This window comes from Sapajus apella, unplaced genomic scaffold, assembly GCF_009761245.1.
Source record: "Sapajus apella isolate SASKATOON/1434 unplaced genomic scaffold, GSC_monkey_1.0 scaffold23, whole genome shotgun sequence".
Classification (NCBI taxonomy): Eukaryota; Metazoa; Chordata; class Mammalia; order Primates; family Cebidae; genus Sapajus; species Sapajus apella.
The window spans coordinates 4,470,004-4,489,077 of NW_022436963.1; the positions used below are offsets into that span (position 1 = coordinate 4,470,004).

Genomic DNA, 19,074 nt, shown 5'->3' on the forward strand with positions numbered 1-19,074 from the left:
GCTCACTTTCTGCTTCAAAGATGGTGCCTTCTTACTGTCTTTACATGGTGGAAGGAGAAAACAAGTTCTCTCAGGCCTCCTTTATAAAGGCGTTAATCCCATTCAGGAGAAAGAACCTTTATGGCCTAATTACCTCCCCAAGACCTCACCTCTTCATACCACCACCACCACAATGGGGATTAGGTTTCAACATATAAATTTTGGGAGGACACAAACATTTAGAGGGCCTAAGGATAGAGCCCTGATCTAACAGAATTAGTGTCCTTTAAGAAGAGACACCAGAGAGCTCTCTCTGTTTCTACCATGTGAGGACACAGCAATGTGGCAATTATCTGCAAGCCAGAAAGAGAGTCCTCACCAGAAAGCAGCTACACACCCTAATCCTGGGCTTTCAGTCTCCAGAACTGTGAGAAGATAAATGTCAGTTGTTTAAGCCACCTAATATGTGATATTTTGTTATGGCAGCCCAAGCAGGCTATGACAAATATGAAATAAGTAGTTTTGGAATCAATTATTCTGTGTGTTTTAAGAGGGAGTTAGGGTAAAAACTAGGTCTATGATGGGCACAGTGGCTCACACCTGTAATCCCGGCACTTTGGGAGGCCAAGGTGGATGGATTGCTTGAGCCCAGAAGTTTGAGACCAGCTTGGGCAACATGGTGAAACACCATATCTACTAAAAATTAGCTAGGTGTGGTAGTGTACATCTGTAGTCCCAGCTACTTAAGAGGCTGAGGTGGGAGGATCACCTGAGCCCAGGGGGGTGAGGCTACAGTGAGCTGTGATGGGCAACAGAGTGAGAACCTGACCTGCCCCACCAAAAAAACCCTAGGTCTAGATATAAATTATGAACAAAATTTGGGGTACTTTCTTACATTCTAAAGTCATTACACAAGGCAAATATGTTGTCATTGACAAAGCATTAAACTGGGTTGTTAGGGAATAAAACTGGCCTGCATAGGCCACTAATACGATATGTAAGTATGTATGTCATACTTACAATCTGCTCAGTAAGAGTGACAGCAAATAATGCTATTGAAATTACTTTCAATGAATGCAACAAAATAAATGCAATAAAGTGCAATAAATAATTTTCTTCAATTTCTGACAAGGTTTTTTGACAAAAATAAAGGAATATTCATGAACAGTCAAAAAGATAAATCATGCGTTGAGTGGCGAAAAATACACAAAACTAAAACAATTTTAGAATATGGCAAGGGTTCTTACTAAGGGTGGCAGGAGGAAAGAAAAAGCTCTTAAATTCTTTCAAGTACCACGAATTAAAATAGCTTTACATTCTCTAATGATGATACAGAGATTTGAAATAAAGGAATATAACACCAGTAAGGCAAATATAGTTATTGCTTACATGTTTAAAAGACCCATAGGGAACTGCTGTGGACCCTGTTTCTTCTAGATAATCTTCCCAGCTTAATTCTACCTCTTCCATACCAGAGCCGGCATCTAGAATGAAAAATGAAACAAAAACAGGTGAATTCCAATTAAAGAAAAGTCAAGGTATAAAAACATAAACTTAATAAACCTAACTTTATAGAATTTACTTCACAACTGATTTTGCACAAAACAATTAAGTAGGGTTTTTGTTGTATAAATGATAGGTGCCCTTAGTGCACTGATTGTCAATGACTCTTCACAGAACAGTAGTTTGGCATGCTGTCTCTTGCTGAAGAGGCACCCAAATCCAGAGTTCACCCAAATGGATCATATAAAACTGGTGGGAATATAAACCACTACTGTTACGTTGGACTGAAATTTAGTATTCTAATGTCAAACATTGAAGATACTTAATAGGCATTTCAAACTTAAATTTTCAGCTTGATTCCTTCTAAGTACTCTCTGAGTGAAAGATGCTCCTAGTAAGTATTTTCCCTCAATCAAAAACAAAGTGTTGTTATCCTTGCTTCCCTCCCTTTTTCTTATACCTTACATCCAATCTGTAAAATAACTCTGTAGGTACTATCTTTAAAACATATCCCAAGCGTTAAGAGAAAAATTTATAGCACTAAATTTCCCACATCAAAAAACTAGAAAGATTGCCTAACATCGCAACTAAATGAACTAGAGAACCAAGGGAAAACAAACATCAAAGCTAGCAGAAGGTAAGAAATAACCAAGATCAGAGAGGAAATGAAGGATACAGAGACACAAAAAACCCTTCAAAAAAATTCAACAAATACAAGAGCTGTTTTTTTTAAAAGAATTAATGAAATACCTGTAATCCCAGCACTTTGGGAGGCCGATGTGGTCAGATCACTTGAGGTCAGGAGTTCCACACCAGCCTGGCCAACATGGTGAAACCTTGTCTCTACTGAAAATACAAAAATTAGCTGGGCATGGTGGCACATGCTACGTAATCCCAGCTTCCCAGAAGGCTGAGGCAGGAGACTCTCTTGAACCCAGGAGGTGGAGGTTGCAGTGAGCCAATATCATGCCACTGCACTCCAGCCTGAGTGACAAAATGAGACTCTGTCTTAAAATAAATAAATAAATAATAAAATAGAGAGACCACTAACTAGACTAATAAAGAAGAAAGTAGAGAAGAATCAAATGGGCACAATAAAAAATGATAAAGGCATATCACCACTGACCCCACAGAAATACAAACGACCATCAGAGAATACTATAAATAACCTCCATGCAAATAAACTAGAAAATTTAGAAGAAATGGATAGATTCCTGGACACATACACCCTCCCAAGACTGAACCAGGAAGAAGTTGAATCCCTGAATAGACCAATAATGAGTTCTGAAATTGAGGCAGTAATAAATAGCCTACCAACCAAAAAAAGCTCAGGACCAGATGGATTCACAGCTGATTTCTACCAGAGGTACAAAGAAGAGCTAGTACCATTTCTTCTGAAACTACTGCAAAAAGCTGAAAACAAGGGACTCCTCCCTAACTCATTTTGTGAAGCCAGCATCATCCTGATACCAAAATCTGTCAGAGAAACAACAAAAAAAGAAAACTTCAGGCCAATATCCCTAATGAATATCGATGCAAAAATCCTCAATAAAATACTGGAAAACATAATCCAGCAGCACATCAGAAAACTCATCTACCACAATTAAGTAGGCTTCATCCCTGAAATGCAAGGCTGGTTCAACATACCCAAATCAATATACATAATTCATCACATAAACAGAACTAAAGACAAAAACCACATGACTATCTCAATAACACAGAAAAGCCTTCAATAAAATTCAACATCCCTTCATGTTTAAAACTCTCAATAAACTAGGTATTGATGCAACATATCCCAAAATAATAAGAGCCATTTATGACAAACCCACAGCCAACATCATACTGAATAGGCAAAAGCTGGAGGCATTTCCCTTGAAAATTGGCACAAGACAAGGATGCCCTCTCTCACCATTCCTATTCAGTGTAGTACTGGAAGTTCTCGCCAGGACAAACAAGCAAGAGAAAGTGACAAAGCGTATTCAAATAAGAAGAGAGGAAGCCAAACTGTCTCTGTTTGCAGATGATATGATCCTATATCTAGAAAATCCAATCGTTTCAGCCCAAAACCTTCTTAAGCTGAGAAGCAACTTCCACAAAATCTCATAATACAAAATCAATATGCAAAAATCACAAGCATTCCTATACACCAACAGACAAACAGAAAGTCAAATCATGAATCAACTCCCATTCACAACTACTACAGAGAATAAAATACCTAAGAATACAGTTAATAAGGAAAGTGAAGGACCTCTTTAAGGGGAACTACAAACCACTGCTCAAGGAAATCAGAAAGGACACAAACGGAAAAACATTCCGTGCTCACAAACAGGAAAAATCAATACCGTGAAAATGGTCATACTGCCCAAAGTGATTTATAGAGTCAATGCTATTCCCATTAAACTACCATTGACATTCTCCACAGAATTAGAAAAAAAAACTTTTAAATTTCATATGAAACCAAAAAAGTGCCAAGACAATCAAAGATCAAAGGTGGATGCATAACTCAACCTGACTTTATACTACAAGTCTACAGTAATCCAAACAGCATGGTACTGGTAGGAAAACAGACACCTAGACCAATGGAACAGAACAGAGAACTCAGAACTGCATATCTACAATCATCTGATCTTTGACAAACCCGACAAAAACAAGCACTAAGGAAAGGATTCCCTACTTAATAAATGGTGCTAGAAGAACTGACTAGCCCTATGCAGAAAATTGCAACTGGACTCCTTCCTTACACCTTATACAAAAGTTAATTCAAGATGCATTAAAGACTTAAATGTAAACCCAAAACTATAAAAATCCTAGAAGAAAATCTAGGCAATGCCATTCAGGAACAGGCACAGACAAAGATTTCATGACAAAAACAACAAAAGCAAAAAAAATTGACAAATGGGATCTAATTAAACTAAAGAGCTTCTGCATAGCAAAAGAAACTATCATCAGAGCAAACAGACAACAAATGGGAAAACATTTTTGTAATCTATACATCTGACAAAGGTTTAATATCCAAAATCTACAAGGAACTTAAACAAATTTACAAGAAAAACCCAAACAACCCCATTAAAAAGTGGGCAAAGGACATGAACACTTTACAAAAGAAAACATTTATGCAGCCAACAAACATAAAAAAAGCTCAACATCAGTTGGGCATGGTCCACTGTAGAAAACTGTAGAGCAAAATATTTTTAATTATCATATTATCTGTCTATCTATGTCTGTCTGTGTATATACCCAAAAAGAATTAAAAACAAGGACTCAAACATGTATTTGTACATAAATGTTCACGGCAGCAATATTCACAATAACCAAAAGGTGGAAGCAACCCAAGTGTCCATCGCCAGATGAATGGATAACAAAATGAATGTGGTATACATACAATGGAATATTATTTAGCCTTTTAAAAAAAGGAAATTCTGGCCGGGTGCAGTGGTTCCTGCCTATAATCCCAACACTTTGAAAAGCCAAGGTGGGAGGACAGCTTAAGCCCAGGAGTTTGAGACCAGCCTGAGAAACAGAGGGAAATGCCATGTCTACAAAAATATTTTTTAAAGTTAGCTGAGCATGGTGATGAGTGCCCATAGTCCCAGCTACTTGAGAGGATGAGATGGGAAGATCACTTGGGAGATTGGGCCACAGTGAGCAGTAATCACATCTCTGCACTCCAGCCTGGTCAACAGAGTGAGACCACATCCCCCCCAAAATAAAGTTCTGACACACAGTACAACATTGATAAACATTGAAGACATTATGCTAAGAGGAATAAGCTAGTCACAAAAGGACAAATACTATAAGATTCCACTTAAATGAGATACCTAGAGTAGTCGAATTCATAGAAACAGAAAAGTAAACAGTGGGTGCCAGGGGCTAGGGAAACTGGGTAATGGGGAGTTATTGTTGAATGGGTATACAGTTCCCACTTGTAAATTTAAGAAGAGGGATGGCAGTGATGATTGCACAACAGTGTGAATGTACTTAATGCCAATGAACTATACAATTAAAGATTGTTACAATGGCCTGCAGTCCCAGCTACTGAGGAGGCTGAACCAGGAGAACTGCTTGACCCCAGGAGTTCAAGACTGTAGTGCACTAGGATTGTGCCTGTGAATAGCCACAGCACTCCAGCCTGGCCAATGTTGCAAGACCCCACCTCTTTAAAAAAAAAAAGAGTTGAAAATGGCAAATTTTACATTGTGGACATTTTACCAAAATAAAAAAGTAAAAACAAATATTGAACATTAACATTTATTAAATATTTATGCCAGGTACATGGCTGTTTTGTTACAGTCTTTTCCATAGTTTTAGTGTATTTGAAATGTTTTCATTAGAAATACAAGCCAATAAAGACTGCTTTGAGAACATCTTGAAAGCATAGGCCAGTAGAAAGTCAATTTGCATTACTAAAACATAACAAGGCTGGGCTTTCGTGGTCCTTAGCCAGGACTCTAGGCCCTTAAATAGCATGTTAATTTAAAAATAAAAAATAAATAATAATTAAAATGATGAATCACTGAACTAAAATCTCTCACACAAAGCTGAGAAGAAACAAGACTAATGATGCAATGAGATAATGAGCAAGATATATGAGTTTATAAAAAAGAAATGAATAATCCTTAAACATATGAAAAATGTGCAAATTTTATTTCAAGAGAAATACAAATTAAAATGACAAGAGATATCAGATTGAAAAGAATTCCAAAGTGTGACAATATACTCTATGGTGAGGCTGTAAACAGGTAAAGGATAATGACACAACCTCTTGGAAGAAAACTTGGCAATATCTAACAAAATTACGTATGTATTTACCTTTTGATCCAGCAATCCCACTTCTAGGAATCTATCCCAAAGATATGCTGGCAAAAATACAAAAAGACATATGTACAAAGCCATTCATTGCAGCACTATTTGTAATACCAAGACTGGAAATAACCCTTATGTCCATCAATAAGGAAATGGTTGAATAAATATGGTATATATATATTCAGTACTGGTTGCTGTAAAATGCAATGAGAACAATCTCTATATACTGATGTGGAATAATATCCAAAATATACTGTTAAGAGAAACCACACTACAAAACATTAGTTTTTTTTTTAATCCCCACTTTTTGTATAAGATGGGAAAGAGGCCAGGCGCACTGGCTCACACCTATAATCCTAGCACTGAGGGAGGCCACGGTGGGTGGATCACATGAGGCCAGGAGTTCGAGATCAGCCTGCCCAACATGGTGAAACCTCATCTCTACTAAAAATACAAAAATTAGCCTGGTGTCTGGTGGTGTGTGTCTGTAATCCCAGCTAATCAGGAGGCTGAGGCAGGAGAATCACTTGAACCCGAAGGCAGAGGTTGCAGTGAGCCAAGATTGTGCCATTGCACTCCAGCTTGGATGACACAGTGAGACTCCGTTTTCAAAAAAAAAAAAAAAAAAAGGAGAGAGAGATATGAGTATGAGTATATATGTGTATATAGTCACAAATATTTGTTTATATTTTTTAAATGAACAATAGGAGAATAAATTAAAAAGTAATAAAACTGGTTATATATGTGAAAAAAGAGAAAAAATGAGTACTATCAGGTTGAAGTGTGAGGCTTGTTATATAATTCTGACTCTATTTATTTATTTATTTTTGAGAGGGAGTTTCACTCTGTCGCCCAGGCTGAAGTGCAATGGCGCGATCTCAGCTCACTGCAACCTGCACCTCCTGGGTACAAGTGATTCTCCTGGCTCAGCCTCCCCAGTAGCTGGGATTACAGGTGCATACAACCACACATGGCTAATTTTTATATTTTTAGTAGAGATGGGTTTTACCATGTTGGCCAGGTTGGTCTCAAACTCCTGACCTCAGGTGGTTTGCCCGCCTCACCCTTCCAAACTGCTGGGATTACAGGCATGAGCCACCACCTGGTGAGCCACTGCCCAGCCAATTTTGACTTCAGAAGTATGCAGACTCATTATACAAATTAGAAACAATTAAATCAAACTAAAAAATTCTATAAATTGCAAATGAACTGAAACACATGAGCCAACTGTTGGTGGGAAAACAACAAGAAAATAGGATTCCTTTAAGTAATATTATTTATTTTTGTTTTTGAGACAGGCTCCTGCTCTCTGTTACCCAGGCTGGAGTGGAGTGGTACAATCAAAGCTTTCTGAAGCCTCAATCACCCTGGCTCAAGCAACTTTTCACCTCAGACTCCCAAGTGGCTGCGACTACAGGCACTTGCCACTGTGCCTGGTTAATTTTTTTTTTTTTTTTGGTAGAGACAGAGTCTCCCTATGTTGCCCAGACTGGTCTTGAACTCCTGGGCTCAAGAGATCCTCTTGCCTCTGCCTCCCAAAGTACTGAATTACAGGTGTGAGCCACTGGGCCTGGCCTAAGTCATAATAAAATACAATACTGTGACTGTAAACACCAGTGGAATATATTTAAAAGCAAAAACTATAAAGAAATCTTAAACTGCACACTGTGGTTGATATATGAAATGCTGGTATTATTATTTTAAAATAATTAGAGAACTTTTATAGAATAAAAACAAAGAAGTAATAATATTACCATCATTAGCAAACAAGACATTCCTAAAAGGGAAGAGATATAAGCATAAAATCAAAGGAGAAAAAACCTTATAACCCTGTTTTTTTCTCTTTTTTTTGGTTTGTTATTGTTGTTGATGTTTTTGAGATGGAGTTTCACTATGTTGCCCACCTGGCCTTGAACTCCCAGGCTCAAGCCACCTCAGCTTCCCGAGTAGCTAGGACTACAGGTGCATGCCACTGTGCCCAGCTAAAACCCTGTAATTTTAAATTTCAATTGTAAATATCAATGTAAAACCATTATTTTCTTTACTCTTCAAAAGATATGTATTTCCATGGCAGGGCATGGTGGCTCACACCTGTAAATTCTAGCATTTTGGGAGGCTGAGGCAGGAAAATCACTTGAGGCCAGGACTTTGAGACCAGCCTGGGCAACATAGCAAGACCCCATCGCTACAAAAATTAAAAACAGCTGCGCATGGTGGCATGTGCCTGTGGTCCCAGACACTTGGGAAGCTGAGGTGGGAGGATCACTTAAACACAGGAGTTTGAGGCTGCAGTGAGCTCTGATCGTGCCACTGCACTCCAGCCTGGGTAACAGCAAAATTTTATCTCTAAAACATAAAAAATAAGTTTAAATGTGTATTTTCTGGCCATGACTATAAGTAAGTCCTAGAATAAATGACAACCTAGTATCAAATTAGCACTCCAGCACCCAGATTGTGGTCTCTAAATACCATACCTACTTTAAAGAAAAAAAAGCTCCTCGGAGAAACAGCAGATTGCAAGTTTGGGGCAGGTTATGTTCAGGAGGTACTTGGGAATCTTACTGGTCCAGAAGGCAAGGACTAACTATATCAAAGATACATCACTTCAGAAGAGCACAGAAACCAGTCTGACAGAACTCTTGCTGCTCTAGAATTTGATCATCAAAAGAATGATTACAGCAATGAATTCAAACTCATCAAATGTATATATATACATATATGTACTTGAATACATGAGTTAATAATATTTAAAACAAAAGAAAAATCAACTTCTGAAATGGTAGAATGATTACCTCAGTTAATCCACTCTCCCATAAAAGAACCAAAAGACTGGCTAACCAATGAAAATCAATCATTTCAAAGTTCTAAAATTAACCAAAGGCACAGAACAAACAAAAATCATCTATTCAAGACAAGCCACTAAACCTCAGTTAGAAGAGCGAAATTTAACATTTTAAGTTGGGGCCATTATCTTCCCTCTTCCTTCTCCAGCTCAAAAAGAAAATTTTAGAACTGAAGATAATCCAATTAAAAAAAAAAACTCTATGGGTAAGTTCAACAGCAAAATGAGGCAGACAAGAAAGAATGAGTAAAATTGAAGACAAAACAACAGAAAACACGCAATCTAAACAACAGAGAGACAACATTTTTAAAAAACGAAGAGGGTCTGAGGGACCTGTGGGACAATAAGAGAAGCTCTAATGTTAGTTTTATCAAAGTTCCAGAAAAAGAAGAAATGACGACTGAAAAAGCATTTGAAGAAATAACGGCTAAAAATTTTCTAAACCTGTCAAAAGATATTAAGTCTATAAACTCAAGAAGCTAAGTAAATCCCAAACAAGATAAACCCCAGGAAATCCATAAAAAGATACACTAGGCTCAAACTTCTGAAAACTAAAAAGAAAAAAAATCTTAAAATTAACAAAAGAGAAACCTCTCTTAAAGCAGAGAGTTGGTGGTGGGGAGTGTCCAATGACAGCAGATTTCTCATCAGAAACTATGGAGTCCAGAAAGAAGTAGCACAATATTTTTTGAGAGCTGAGAGAAATGAACTTTCAACCCAGGATTCTATATCCAGCAAAAATATCCCTCAATAACAAATGGGGAAATAACACATTCTCAGATGAAAGGAAACAAAGACAATCTGTTACTAGTAGACCTCCCTTAAAAAGATGACCAAAGAAAATTCTCTAAATAGAAATGAAATGACAAAAGAAACTTGGAAAATCAGGAAAGAATAAATGACAACAGAAACAGTAAAAATATTGAAAAATATAATTTTCCTTCTCTTAAGTGTTCTAAATTATATGTTTGACAGTTTAAGCAAAAATGTTAAGCATGTCTGATGTGGTTCTCAAATATGTAGAGAAAATATTTAAAGCAATTATAAATAAAAAAGGGTAAAGAGCTGTAAAAGTACATAAGGTTTCTATACTTCACTCAAAGTAATAAAATGACGATTGTGATAAGTTATATATATATATGTAATGTAATACCTAAAGTAATCACTAATAAGTGTTACAAAAGGATATACTCAAAAACAGTACAAATCAAAATTCTAAAAAAAAGTTCAAGTAACCCATAGCAAAGCACAGGGGAAAAAAAGAACACAGGAACCAGTCTGAAAGAACTCTCACTGCTCTAGAGAAACAAACAAACAAAAACAGAAAAAATAAAGCAAAAAAGGCAGACTTGAATCAAAACATATCAACAATTACATTAAGTATAAATGGTATACATATATAAGGCCAGAATTTTTTAAAATGACTATATGCTGTTTCAAGAACCTTATTTCAAATATAATGACACAGGCATGTTGAAAAGAAAAGGATGAAAAAGATACATCATGTAAACATTAACAAAAGAAAGCATGAACAGGTAAATCCATTGAGACAGAAAGTAGATTATGAATGCCAGAGTCTGGGTGGAACAGGAAACAACGGCTAATGGTATGTTGTTGGGGGTGATGGAATGTTCTGGAATTAGCATGATGGTTGGACAACTTTGTGAACAGACTAAAAACCTCTGAATTATGTACTCTAAAAGGGTTGATTTTATGGTATGTGTATTGCATCTCAAAAAAAAAAAATCATGCTTCAATAAAGCTTTTTGAAAAAAAAAAAAAACAAAAAACCAAAAAACCCACAATCCTTATTAATTAAAAATAAACCAGTTTAGAATGAGCCAAAGACATGAAGAGATATTTCACTGAAGAGGATATAGAGATGCCAAATAGGAACATGTAAAGACGTTCAATATCACTGGCGGCCATTAGGGAGGTACAAATTAACACCATGATGAGCTGTCACTACCCACCTATCAGAATGGCTTAAACAAAAGTAATGACAACACCAGACAATAGTGAGGATATGGAGAAACTAGATCTCTCACATACTGCTGGAAAGAATGTAAAATGGCACAGCCACTCTGGAGCATAATTCTGCAGTTTTCTTTACTAAATATGATCTAGTGATTGTATTGCTGGGTATGTATCCCAGAAAAATGAAGTATTACATACATAATTGTTGATAGCAATCACTTGTTTGTAACAGCCAAAAACTGGAAACAACCAAAATGTACTACAACAAATGAATGGTTAACCAAACCGTAGTACATTCATGAATACCACTCCACAATAAAAAGGAACAAACTGTCAGCGTATGCAGAGCTTGGATGGATCTCAACGATATTATTTTGAAAGAAAAAAGCCCATCTCAAAAAGCCATGTACTGTTATTCTATTTATGTAACATTCTTTAAATGGCAAAATTAGAGAGATGGAGAACAGATTTACAGTTGCCTGGGATTAGGGAAAGTAGGGGGAAGGAGGATAGGTGTGAGAGCTCTTTGTGGTGATGGAATAGTTCTGTATCTTGACTGAGCGGATGGTTCCAGTTATCTACATATGTGATAAAATGACACGGAATTACACATTCTTTATAGGAATATCAATTTCCTCAGTTTCATATCATATTATAGTAACTAATGAGAGAAACTAGGTAAAAGGAACATGAAATCTGTAAGTGCTGTCTTTGCGAACTCCTGTGAATGCTTATTGCTTCAAAATAACTAGAAAGTAATCATCAAATTTTTAATGCTATTTTAAAAGAGGAGTCTGTTCATAACAACAGTTTCTTATTTTTTCAGCAAACATTATTAGTAACCCCCTAGTGCCAGGTTATCTGATAGGTACAGAGGATGGCAATGAAAAACAACCTACAACTTCAAAGAACTTCCAGTTCAGTGATAGAGAGATAAGTCAGACAATGTAACACAGGCAAGTGATATAACTGTGCATCCTAGAGAATAAATTCTGAGAATAAAACCAATACCTGCATCAAGCTGCTGCTCCCCGTTCATTTCCACAGCATATAGGCTATATCCTCCCAACACAAAGGAAAGGCCTATGGTTCTGCTAAGATCTGAAGATTACTTGCAGTTTTCAATCTGTTCAATGGGTATCCAAGGGTCCAAATGAAAGTGCTGAAAAATGAAAAATACCACATAAACAGCCTGAAGCCCAAGTGTGTTTACTTACTCATAAAACATGGCACTCCACTAATTGAGAGATAAGACAAAAACACTGGCAGAATAGATAGGATTGGAGGAAAAATTGACACCTTTTCTAATTTTGAAGAGTCTATATGCGTATTTGTGGGCACATGTACATCTGTGGATGTGTAGAAAGTACATGCTATCGAGATCTTGAAAACAAATCTAAAACTCACAATAACCTAAGATATATATGAATCATTACCCTTTAAATTTACATTACCATACTTAGCACCATGATTCCTACCCACAAAACTCCAATTCCTAACTGTTTCCTAAGGGGAGGGAGGAGTTGGCTTTCAATGCTGTCTTACCCAACAAATATGATTCAGGATACAATATACTACTTCATCTAATTTTTCATTTCATTTATCTAGATTATGCAGAACCATAAATATGAACCATATTAACCTACAATTATAAAGATAATTTCTCCAAAATAAGCTTTGAACCCGTTTATTCTTTTTTGAAAAAAACAGCTCTAGGGCTGGATGCGGTGGCTCACACCTGCAATTCCAGCACTCTGGAAGGCTGAGGTGGGAGACTGCTTTGAGTCCAAGAGTTTAAGACCAGCCTGGGCAACATGGCAAAACCTCATCTGTACTAAAAATACAAAAACTAGCTGGGCGTGGTGGCACACGCCTATAGTTTCAGCTACTTGGGAGGCTGAGGTGGGAGGATGGCTTGAGTCCAGGGGACGGAGGTTGCAGTGAGCCAAGATCACACCACTGTACTCCAGCCTGGGTGACAGAGCCAGACACTGTCTCAAAAAAAGATTTAAAAAAAAAACCAAGCCTGACTGAGACACAATTCACATATGAAAATTTCCCATTTTAAATGTACAAATTAATAACTTCTAGTGAATGTACAAAGTGTAACCATCCTCACAACTGAATTTGAGAATATTTCTACTATCCTGAAAAGAAGCCACATGCCCACTTGCAGTTCCTTCCCATTCCAACCCTAAGCTCAAGCAACCACTCATCTGCTTTCTCTCTCTACAGATTTTGCGTTTCCCGAACATTTCACATAAATGAAACCAATGATATGTGGTCTTTCATGTTTGGCTTTCTTTCGCTTATCATGTTTTTGAGGTTTACCCCTGTCGCAGTATGGATGAATCTATTTATTCTTGCTTTACATACATGTAAAATAATCTAAGATATTATCTTAATATGTGCCTAATACATTAGAAAGAGTAAAGGAAAGGGAGAAAGAGCTGGTACAGGAAAGCATGGCATGAACTAACTGCAAGAGTGACAATACAGAAAACTACAGAATTGGGATGGGTACTTAACAGCACAGCTTCAGGGGTGATATCCTGCAGGATAAGGCAATTCTGTACCTCTCAAAAGTTTTGAGTATGTATTACAGCCCCCAGTAAATGATTCTCATAAGCAACTTTAATCACAAAGAAAAAGCTTGGATTTTATTTTAATTAATTAATTTTTTTTTTTTTTTTTTTTTTTTTTGAGACGAAGTCTTGCTCTTGTCCCCCAGGCTGGAGTGCAATGGCACAATCTTGGCTCACTGTAACTTCCGCCTCCTGGATTCAAGTGATTCTCCTGCCTCAGCCTCCTGAGTAGCTACGATTACAAGCACCTGCCACCACACCCAGCTAATTTTTGTATTTTTAGTAGAGACGGGATTTCATCATGTTGGCCAGGCTGGTCTTAAACTCCCAACCTCAGGTGATCGGCCTGCCTTAGCCTCCCAAAGTGCTGGGATTACAGATGTGAGCCACCACGTCCAGCCAAAAACTTAGATTTTAATACATCCTTGTATCACTTTTATATACCTGAAAAGGTATCAGCTACCTAAAGGACAATACCTTAAAATTGGTAGGGATGGTAAGGCACGTGGCTCATACCTGTAACCCTAGCACTTTGGAAAACCAAGGTGGGCAGATCACTTGAGTCCTGGAGTTCAAGACCAGCCTGGGCAACACAGCAAAACCCTGTCTCAAAAATATACAGATAAAAATTAGCTGGGTGTGGTAGTGCATGCCTGTAGTCCAAGCTACTTGGGTGGCTGAGGCAGGAGAATGCTTGAGCCCAGGGGGTCGAGGCTGCAGTGAGCCAAAATTATGCCACTGCACTCCAGCCTGGGCAATGGGAGTGAAACCCTATCTCAAAAAAAAAAGGTGGGGGGGGGGTAAGAAAACCTAGGTTATAGTGATAACTAGCTAAGCAATCATGATACATTACCATATTATGTCAATTTTTTATCTGTAAAATAAGGATCTTTTTCAGATTTTACATTTTCATTTCATAATGAGGATAGAAAAAGTTTTTAATAACTATTAAAGTGGTGGATATCCCACTTGAGATAAATGCCAGTTATCCCAAATCATATCACAGAATATAAGCACTGAAACCCACACTTTCAAAGACGGGAACAATCGAATCGAAATTTGAGAGTGCTATTAAAGGCTTCTAAATGTGCTCTCTTCCCTCAGTTTACGTTTCTACCCCAAGCCCAAAACATTCAAACTGTATCACTCCACCTACTAATGTATTCATTTCCCACACACTTTTCAAACACCAGCTCCTTACCAATCGCTATTCTCGGGGATGGGGTAAAGCAATCAAGACAGACATGGTTCCTGCTTTCATGGAGCTTATTTCCAACTGGAAGGAGACAAATTCAGCCAATAATAATTAAAAAATCGTTTAAATTGCTATGAAGTAAAAGTACTGGGTGATAAGACAGAATATAAAAGCAGGTCTAACCTAACATGATAGGTCACTGACAGTGTCCCTGAGAAAATGATACAGCAGCTAGGCAAAAGGGGGAGGAGGAGGACTATTCCAAGTACCAAGAACAGCATATACCACGGTTCTACGGTGCGAAGGACCTGAAGGCTGCTGTGGCTGGAGCATGCGAACCAACAGAGCAAGTGGCAGACAAACGATCGAACAGGAAGAGAAGGGATAACAGCAATTAATATTTACTGAGGACTGCCTGCGTGCTGGGGCACTGTTTTAAGCAAGTTGTTGACAAGTTCAAGTTCCTATGGCTCTAATTTTGTGGATAATCTCCATATATAAAGTCTTGACACTTCAACATGGTTATGACAAAACAAGTCGGTCCTAAATAAGTATCGGTTGGGTCACTAGGCTTTGAAGATGTCATCTACTGTTTATGTTCATAAAGTCTTGGAACATGTTAGAGTATTTTGTGCAGAGAGCCACAAAGTACAAAAATGATCATTAATGAAGCTTCAAAAGTCAAAAGCCATGAAGTAGGAGAGATGCAAGTCTCATGTGGCAGAAAGCTAAGGCTGTGACATTTTTTCGACCTTACATCATCATTTAGATTTTAGCCAATGAGCAGTCAGTTCATCATCTTAAGAGGATCATAAGAAATAGGCTGTGAAGTCTTCTGCTGTGGAGTATCTGCTAATACTGTCTCTTTATTGTTAGCCTATGCTGTCTTTTTAGACAGTAAAGATAAAAATGGTAAAATATCCAGGAGCTTGTATATAAAAATTTAATTTTCCTTTACTGTTCATATTAAATTATGTTACTGTCATCATTTATTTTATCACTTATTTTGGTATTATCACCCCTCCTGTGGTAAACAGAATACACTAAGAGTTACTCATTTAAGGCCTGGTGTGGTGGCTCCCGCCTATAATCCCAGCACTTTGAGAGGCTGATGCAGGCAGACTGCTCGAGGTAAGGAGTTTGAGACCAACCTGGCCAACATGGTAAAACCCCATCTCTACTAAAAACATACACACACACACACACAAATTAGCCAGGTGCGGTGGTGGGCGCCTGTAATCCAACTACTTGGGAGGCTGAGAAGAGAACTGCTTGAGCCCAGGAGGCTAAGGCTACAGTGAGCCAAGATTGTGCCACTGCACTCCAGCCTAGGCAGCAGAGTGAGACTCCGTCTTTAAAAAAAAAAAAAACAAAAAAAACAGTGACTCCTTTAAATTAAATGCTTATAAGGTTGGGCCCAATGGCTCACCCCTGTAATCCCAGTGCTTTGGAAGCCTGAGGCAGAAGGATCTCTTGAGCCCAGGAGTCTGAGGTTACCGTGAGCAATGATCACACCACTGCATTCTAGCCTGGGTAAGACAGGGAGACCCTGTCTCAAAAATAAATAAATAAATAAATAAAAATTAAGACATTCTCATGAATGAACTGATCTGGATCTTACTCATCTAATTTAATACTTTAGTGAACTACATAGGTGCCTAGATATTTGGAGGAGGTTCTAAGAAAATATACTGAAGCTTGGAGAAATTTTAAACACTTCCAAGAAACAAATAAAAATTGAAAAGGCAAAGCTAACTAGAAAAAATAAGTTCTCAGGACAAATGCTTAAAAAAAACAACAGCTAAACCTGGGCACAAAAATCAAAATGATTTCTTTTTTTTTTTTATTGTACTTTAGGTTCTGGGGTACACGTGCAGATCATGCAGGAATTGTTTCATAGGTACATACATGGCAATGTGGTTTGCTGCCTCAACTATTTCACTTTTAAGTGGTTCATCAATATAATATAAAACTACCATGGAATTTTAACAGATTTTTAAAAAAGACCTAAAAGTCATCTGAACAACAAATATGCTATACAAAAATTTCTCCTCCCATTTTGGTGGGTATTTTTTAGACAGAGTCTTGCTCTGTTGCCCAGGCTGGAGTACAGTGGTGCAATCTCAGCTCACTGCAACCTCTGCCTCCCAGGTTCAAGCAATTCTCCTGCCTCAGCTTCCCGAGTAGCTGGGATTACAGGCGTGAGCTACCACGCCCGGCTAATTTTTGTATTTTTAGTAAAGACAGGGTTTAACCATGTGGCCAGGTTGGTCTTGAACCCCTGACCTCAAGTGATCCACCTGCCTCAGCCTTCCCACCTTGTTTTAGATTACACATACAGTCCACACTCTAAGACTAGTAATAGTAACCTCACTTCATGTTAATGCCCTTTGTTTTCAAGGCAAAGATAAACATTGAGTAAGACGAGTGATTCCATGGGGAAGTTGCAATAATGCAAGAGAGATTTCTGTGGGAAGTATCCCCAGCCAAATGATTTAACGTGTCTGACATAAGTAACCTTTAAAGGGCTTAGGAAGGACAGGACCTCAGTGTGGTTCTAAAGATCACTGATACGTACAGTGGTTGTAAAAAAATACTTTAATAAATGCCAGGCAGTTAGCAAGAAAATTCCTACTGAAATATTTGAATTTGTACACTTATCCCTCAACTCAACAGGTATAAGTCCAGCAATAATTTCAAGTATGCTGTTAAATATAGTAATTGCAACAATTCAGCAAATCAGATGCTCCATTTTCAGCAGAGCTGCAAAGTTAACTCTGACCTTGACAGTGCAGATCGTGGTGGAGTCAACTTACATTTTCTGTTCCCATTCCCCAACAGGTGTAGCGTTCTGTCGGCCTTTCACTCTTCACTATAGTCAAATGTCACTACACATTTTATTTGACTATCTAAATTAAACGTTGTCTTTCCGTCTGTCAAATGCCAGTATAACTTAGGGGCAGAAATATTCCACTGTTTCATCAAGTTGTTTGTTGTGTCATTTTTATTGTTTTAACCCACTGCTACATGTCTGACTAGAGAGAGATTAAAAAATAAAGTATTATAAAGTCAAGGTTTTAGTTCAATTCTGAGAGAAAAATCATAGCCACTCATATATTATAAATGAAATCTGAGGGCAGGCACAATGGCTCATGCCTGTAATCCCAACACTTTGGGAGGCCAAGGTGGCGAATCACTGGAGCTCAGGAGCTCAAGACAAGCCTGAGCAATATGGCAAGACCCTGTCAATACAAAAACTAAAAAAAAAAAAAAAAAAAAAAAAAAAAGCTGAGTGTGGTGGCGCATGCTTGTAATCCCAGCTACTCAGGAGGCTGAAGTGGGAAAATTACTCAAACCCATGGCAGACGTTGCAGTGAGCCAAGATAGCACCACTGCACTCCAGCCTGGGTGACAGAGCAAGACTGTGTATCCAAAAAAAAAAAAAGAAAAAAATTCTGAAGGCTGGGCGGCTCACGCCTGTAATCCCAGCACTTTGGGAGGCCGAGGCAGGCAGATCACGAGGTCAAGAGATCGAGGCCATCTGGCCAACATAGTGAAACCCCATCTCTATTAAAATACAAAAATTAGCTGGGCATGGGTGGTGCGTGCCTGTAGTCCCAGCTACTCAGGAGGCTGAGGCAGGATAATTGCTTGAACCCAGTAGGCAGAGGCTGCAGTGAGCCGAGATCGCGCCACTGCACTCCAGCCTGGCACCTGGCAACAAAGTGAGACTCTGTCTCAAAAAAATAAATAAATAAAAATTCTAACCCAAACCTTTTCATGATTCCATAAATCCAACATGGGAAAAATCCATCTCAGTTGAATACACTGGTACAAATAAATTTATAAAACCACTGAAAATTCTGAACAAAACCCAAATTCAAGAATAACCTAGGCCGGGCGCGGTGGCTCACACCTGTAATTCCAGCACTTTGGAAGGCCGAGGCGGGTGGATCACGAGGTCAAGAGATCGAGACCATCCTGGTCAAAATGGTGAAACCCCGTCTCTACTAAACATACAAAAAATTAGCTGCGCATGGTGGCGCGTGCCTGTAATCCCAGCTACTCAGGAGGCTGAGGCAGGAGAATTGCCTGAACCCAGGAGGCAGAGGTTGCCGGTGAGCCGAGATTGCGCCATTGCACTCCAACCTGGGTAACAAGAGCGAAACTCCGACTCAAAAAAAAAAAAA

General features: G+C 38.2%; 1 protein-coding gene across 9 annotated transcripts in view; it reads right to left on the minus strand.

Moving 5' to 3' along the window:
- SFMBT1 (Scm like with four mbt domains 1) overlaps positions 1-19,074 on the minus strand; it is a 151,465-nt gene that overhangs the window by 56,913 nt on the left and 75,478 nt on the right. For 7 of the 9 annotated variants that reach the window (XM_032290196.1, XM_032290190.1, XM_032290195.1 and 4 more), the window contains 2 exons: positions 12,116-12,266; positions 1,369-1,463 (listed from right to left, as the gene is read on the minus strand). In XM_032290196.1, the coding sequence (XP_032146087.1) occupies positions 1,369-1,463; positions 12,116-12,143 (123 nt within the window). In that variant the 5' untranslated portion in view covers positions 12,144-12,266. Of the gene's footprint in view, positions 1-1,368; positions 1,464-6,291; positions 6,339-12,115; positions 12,826-19,074 lie in introns of those variants that run through there. The other 2 variants (XM_032290199.1, XM_032290191.1) reach the window with 2 other exon arrangements.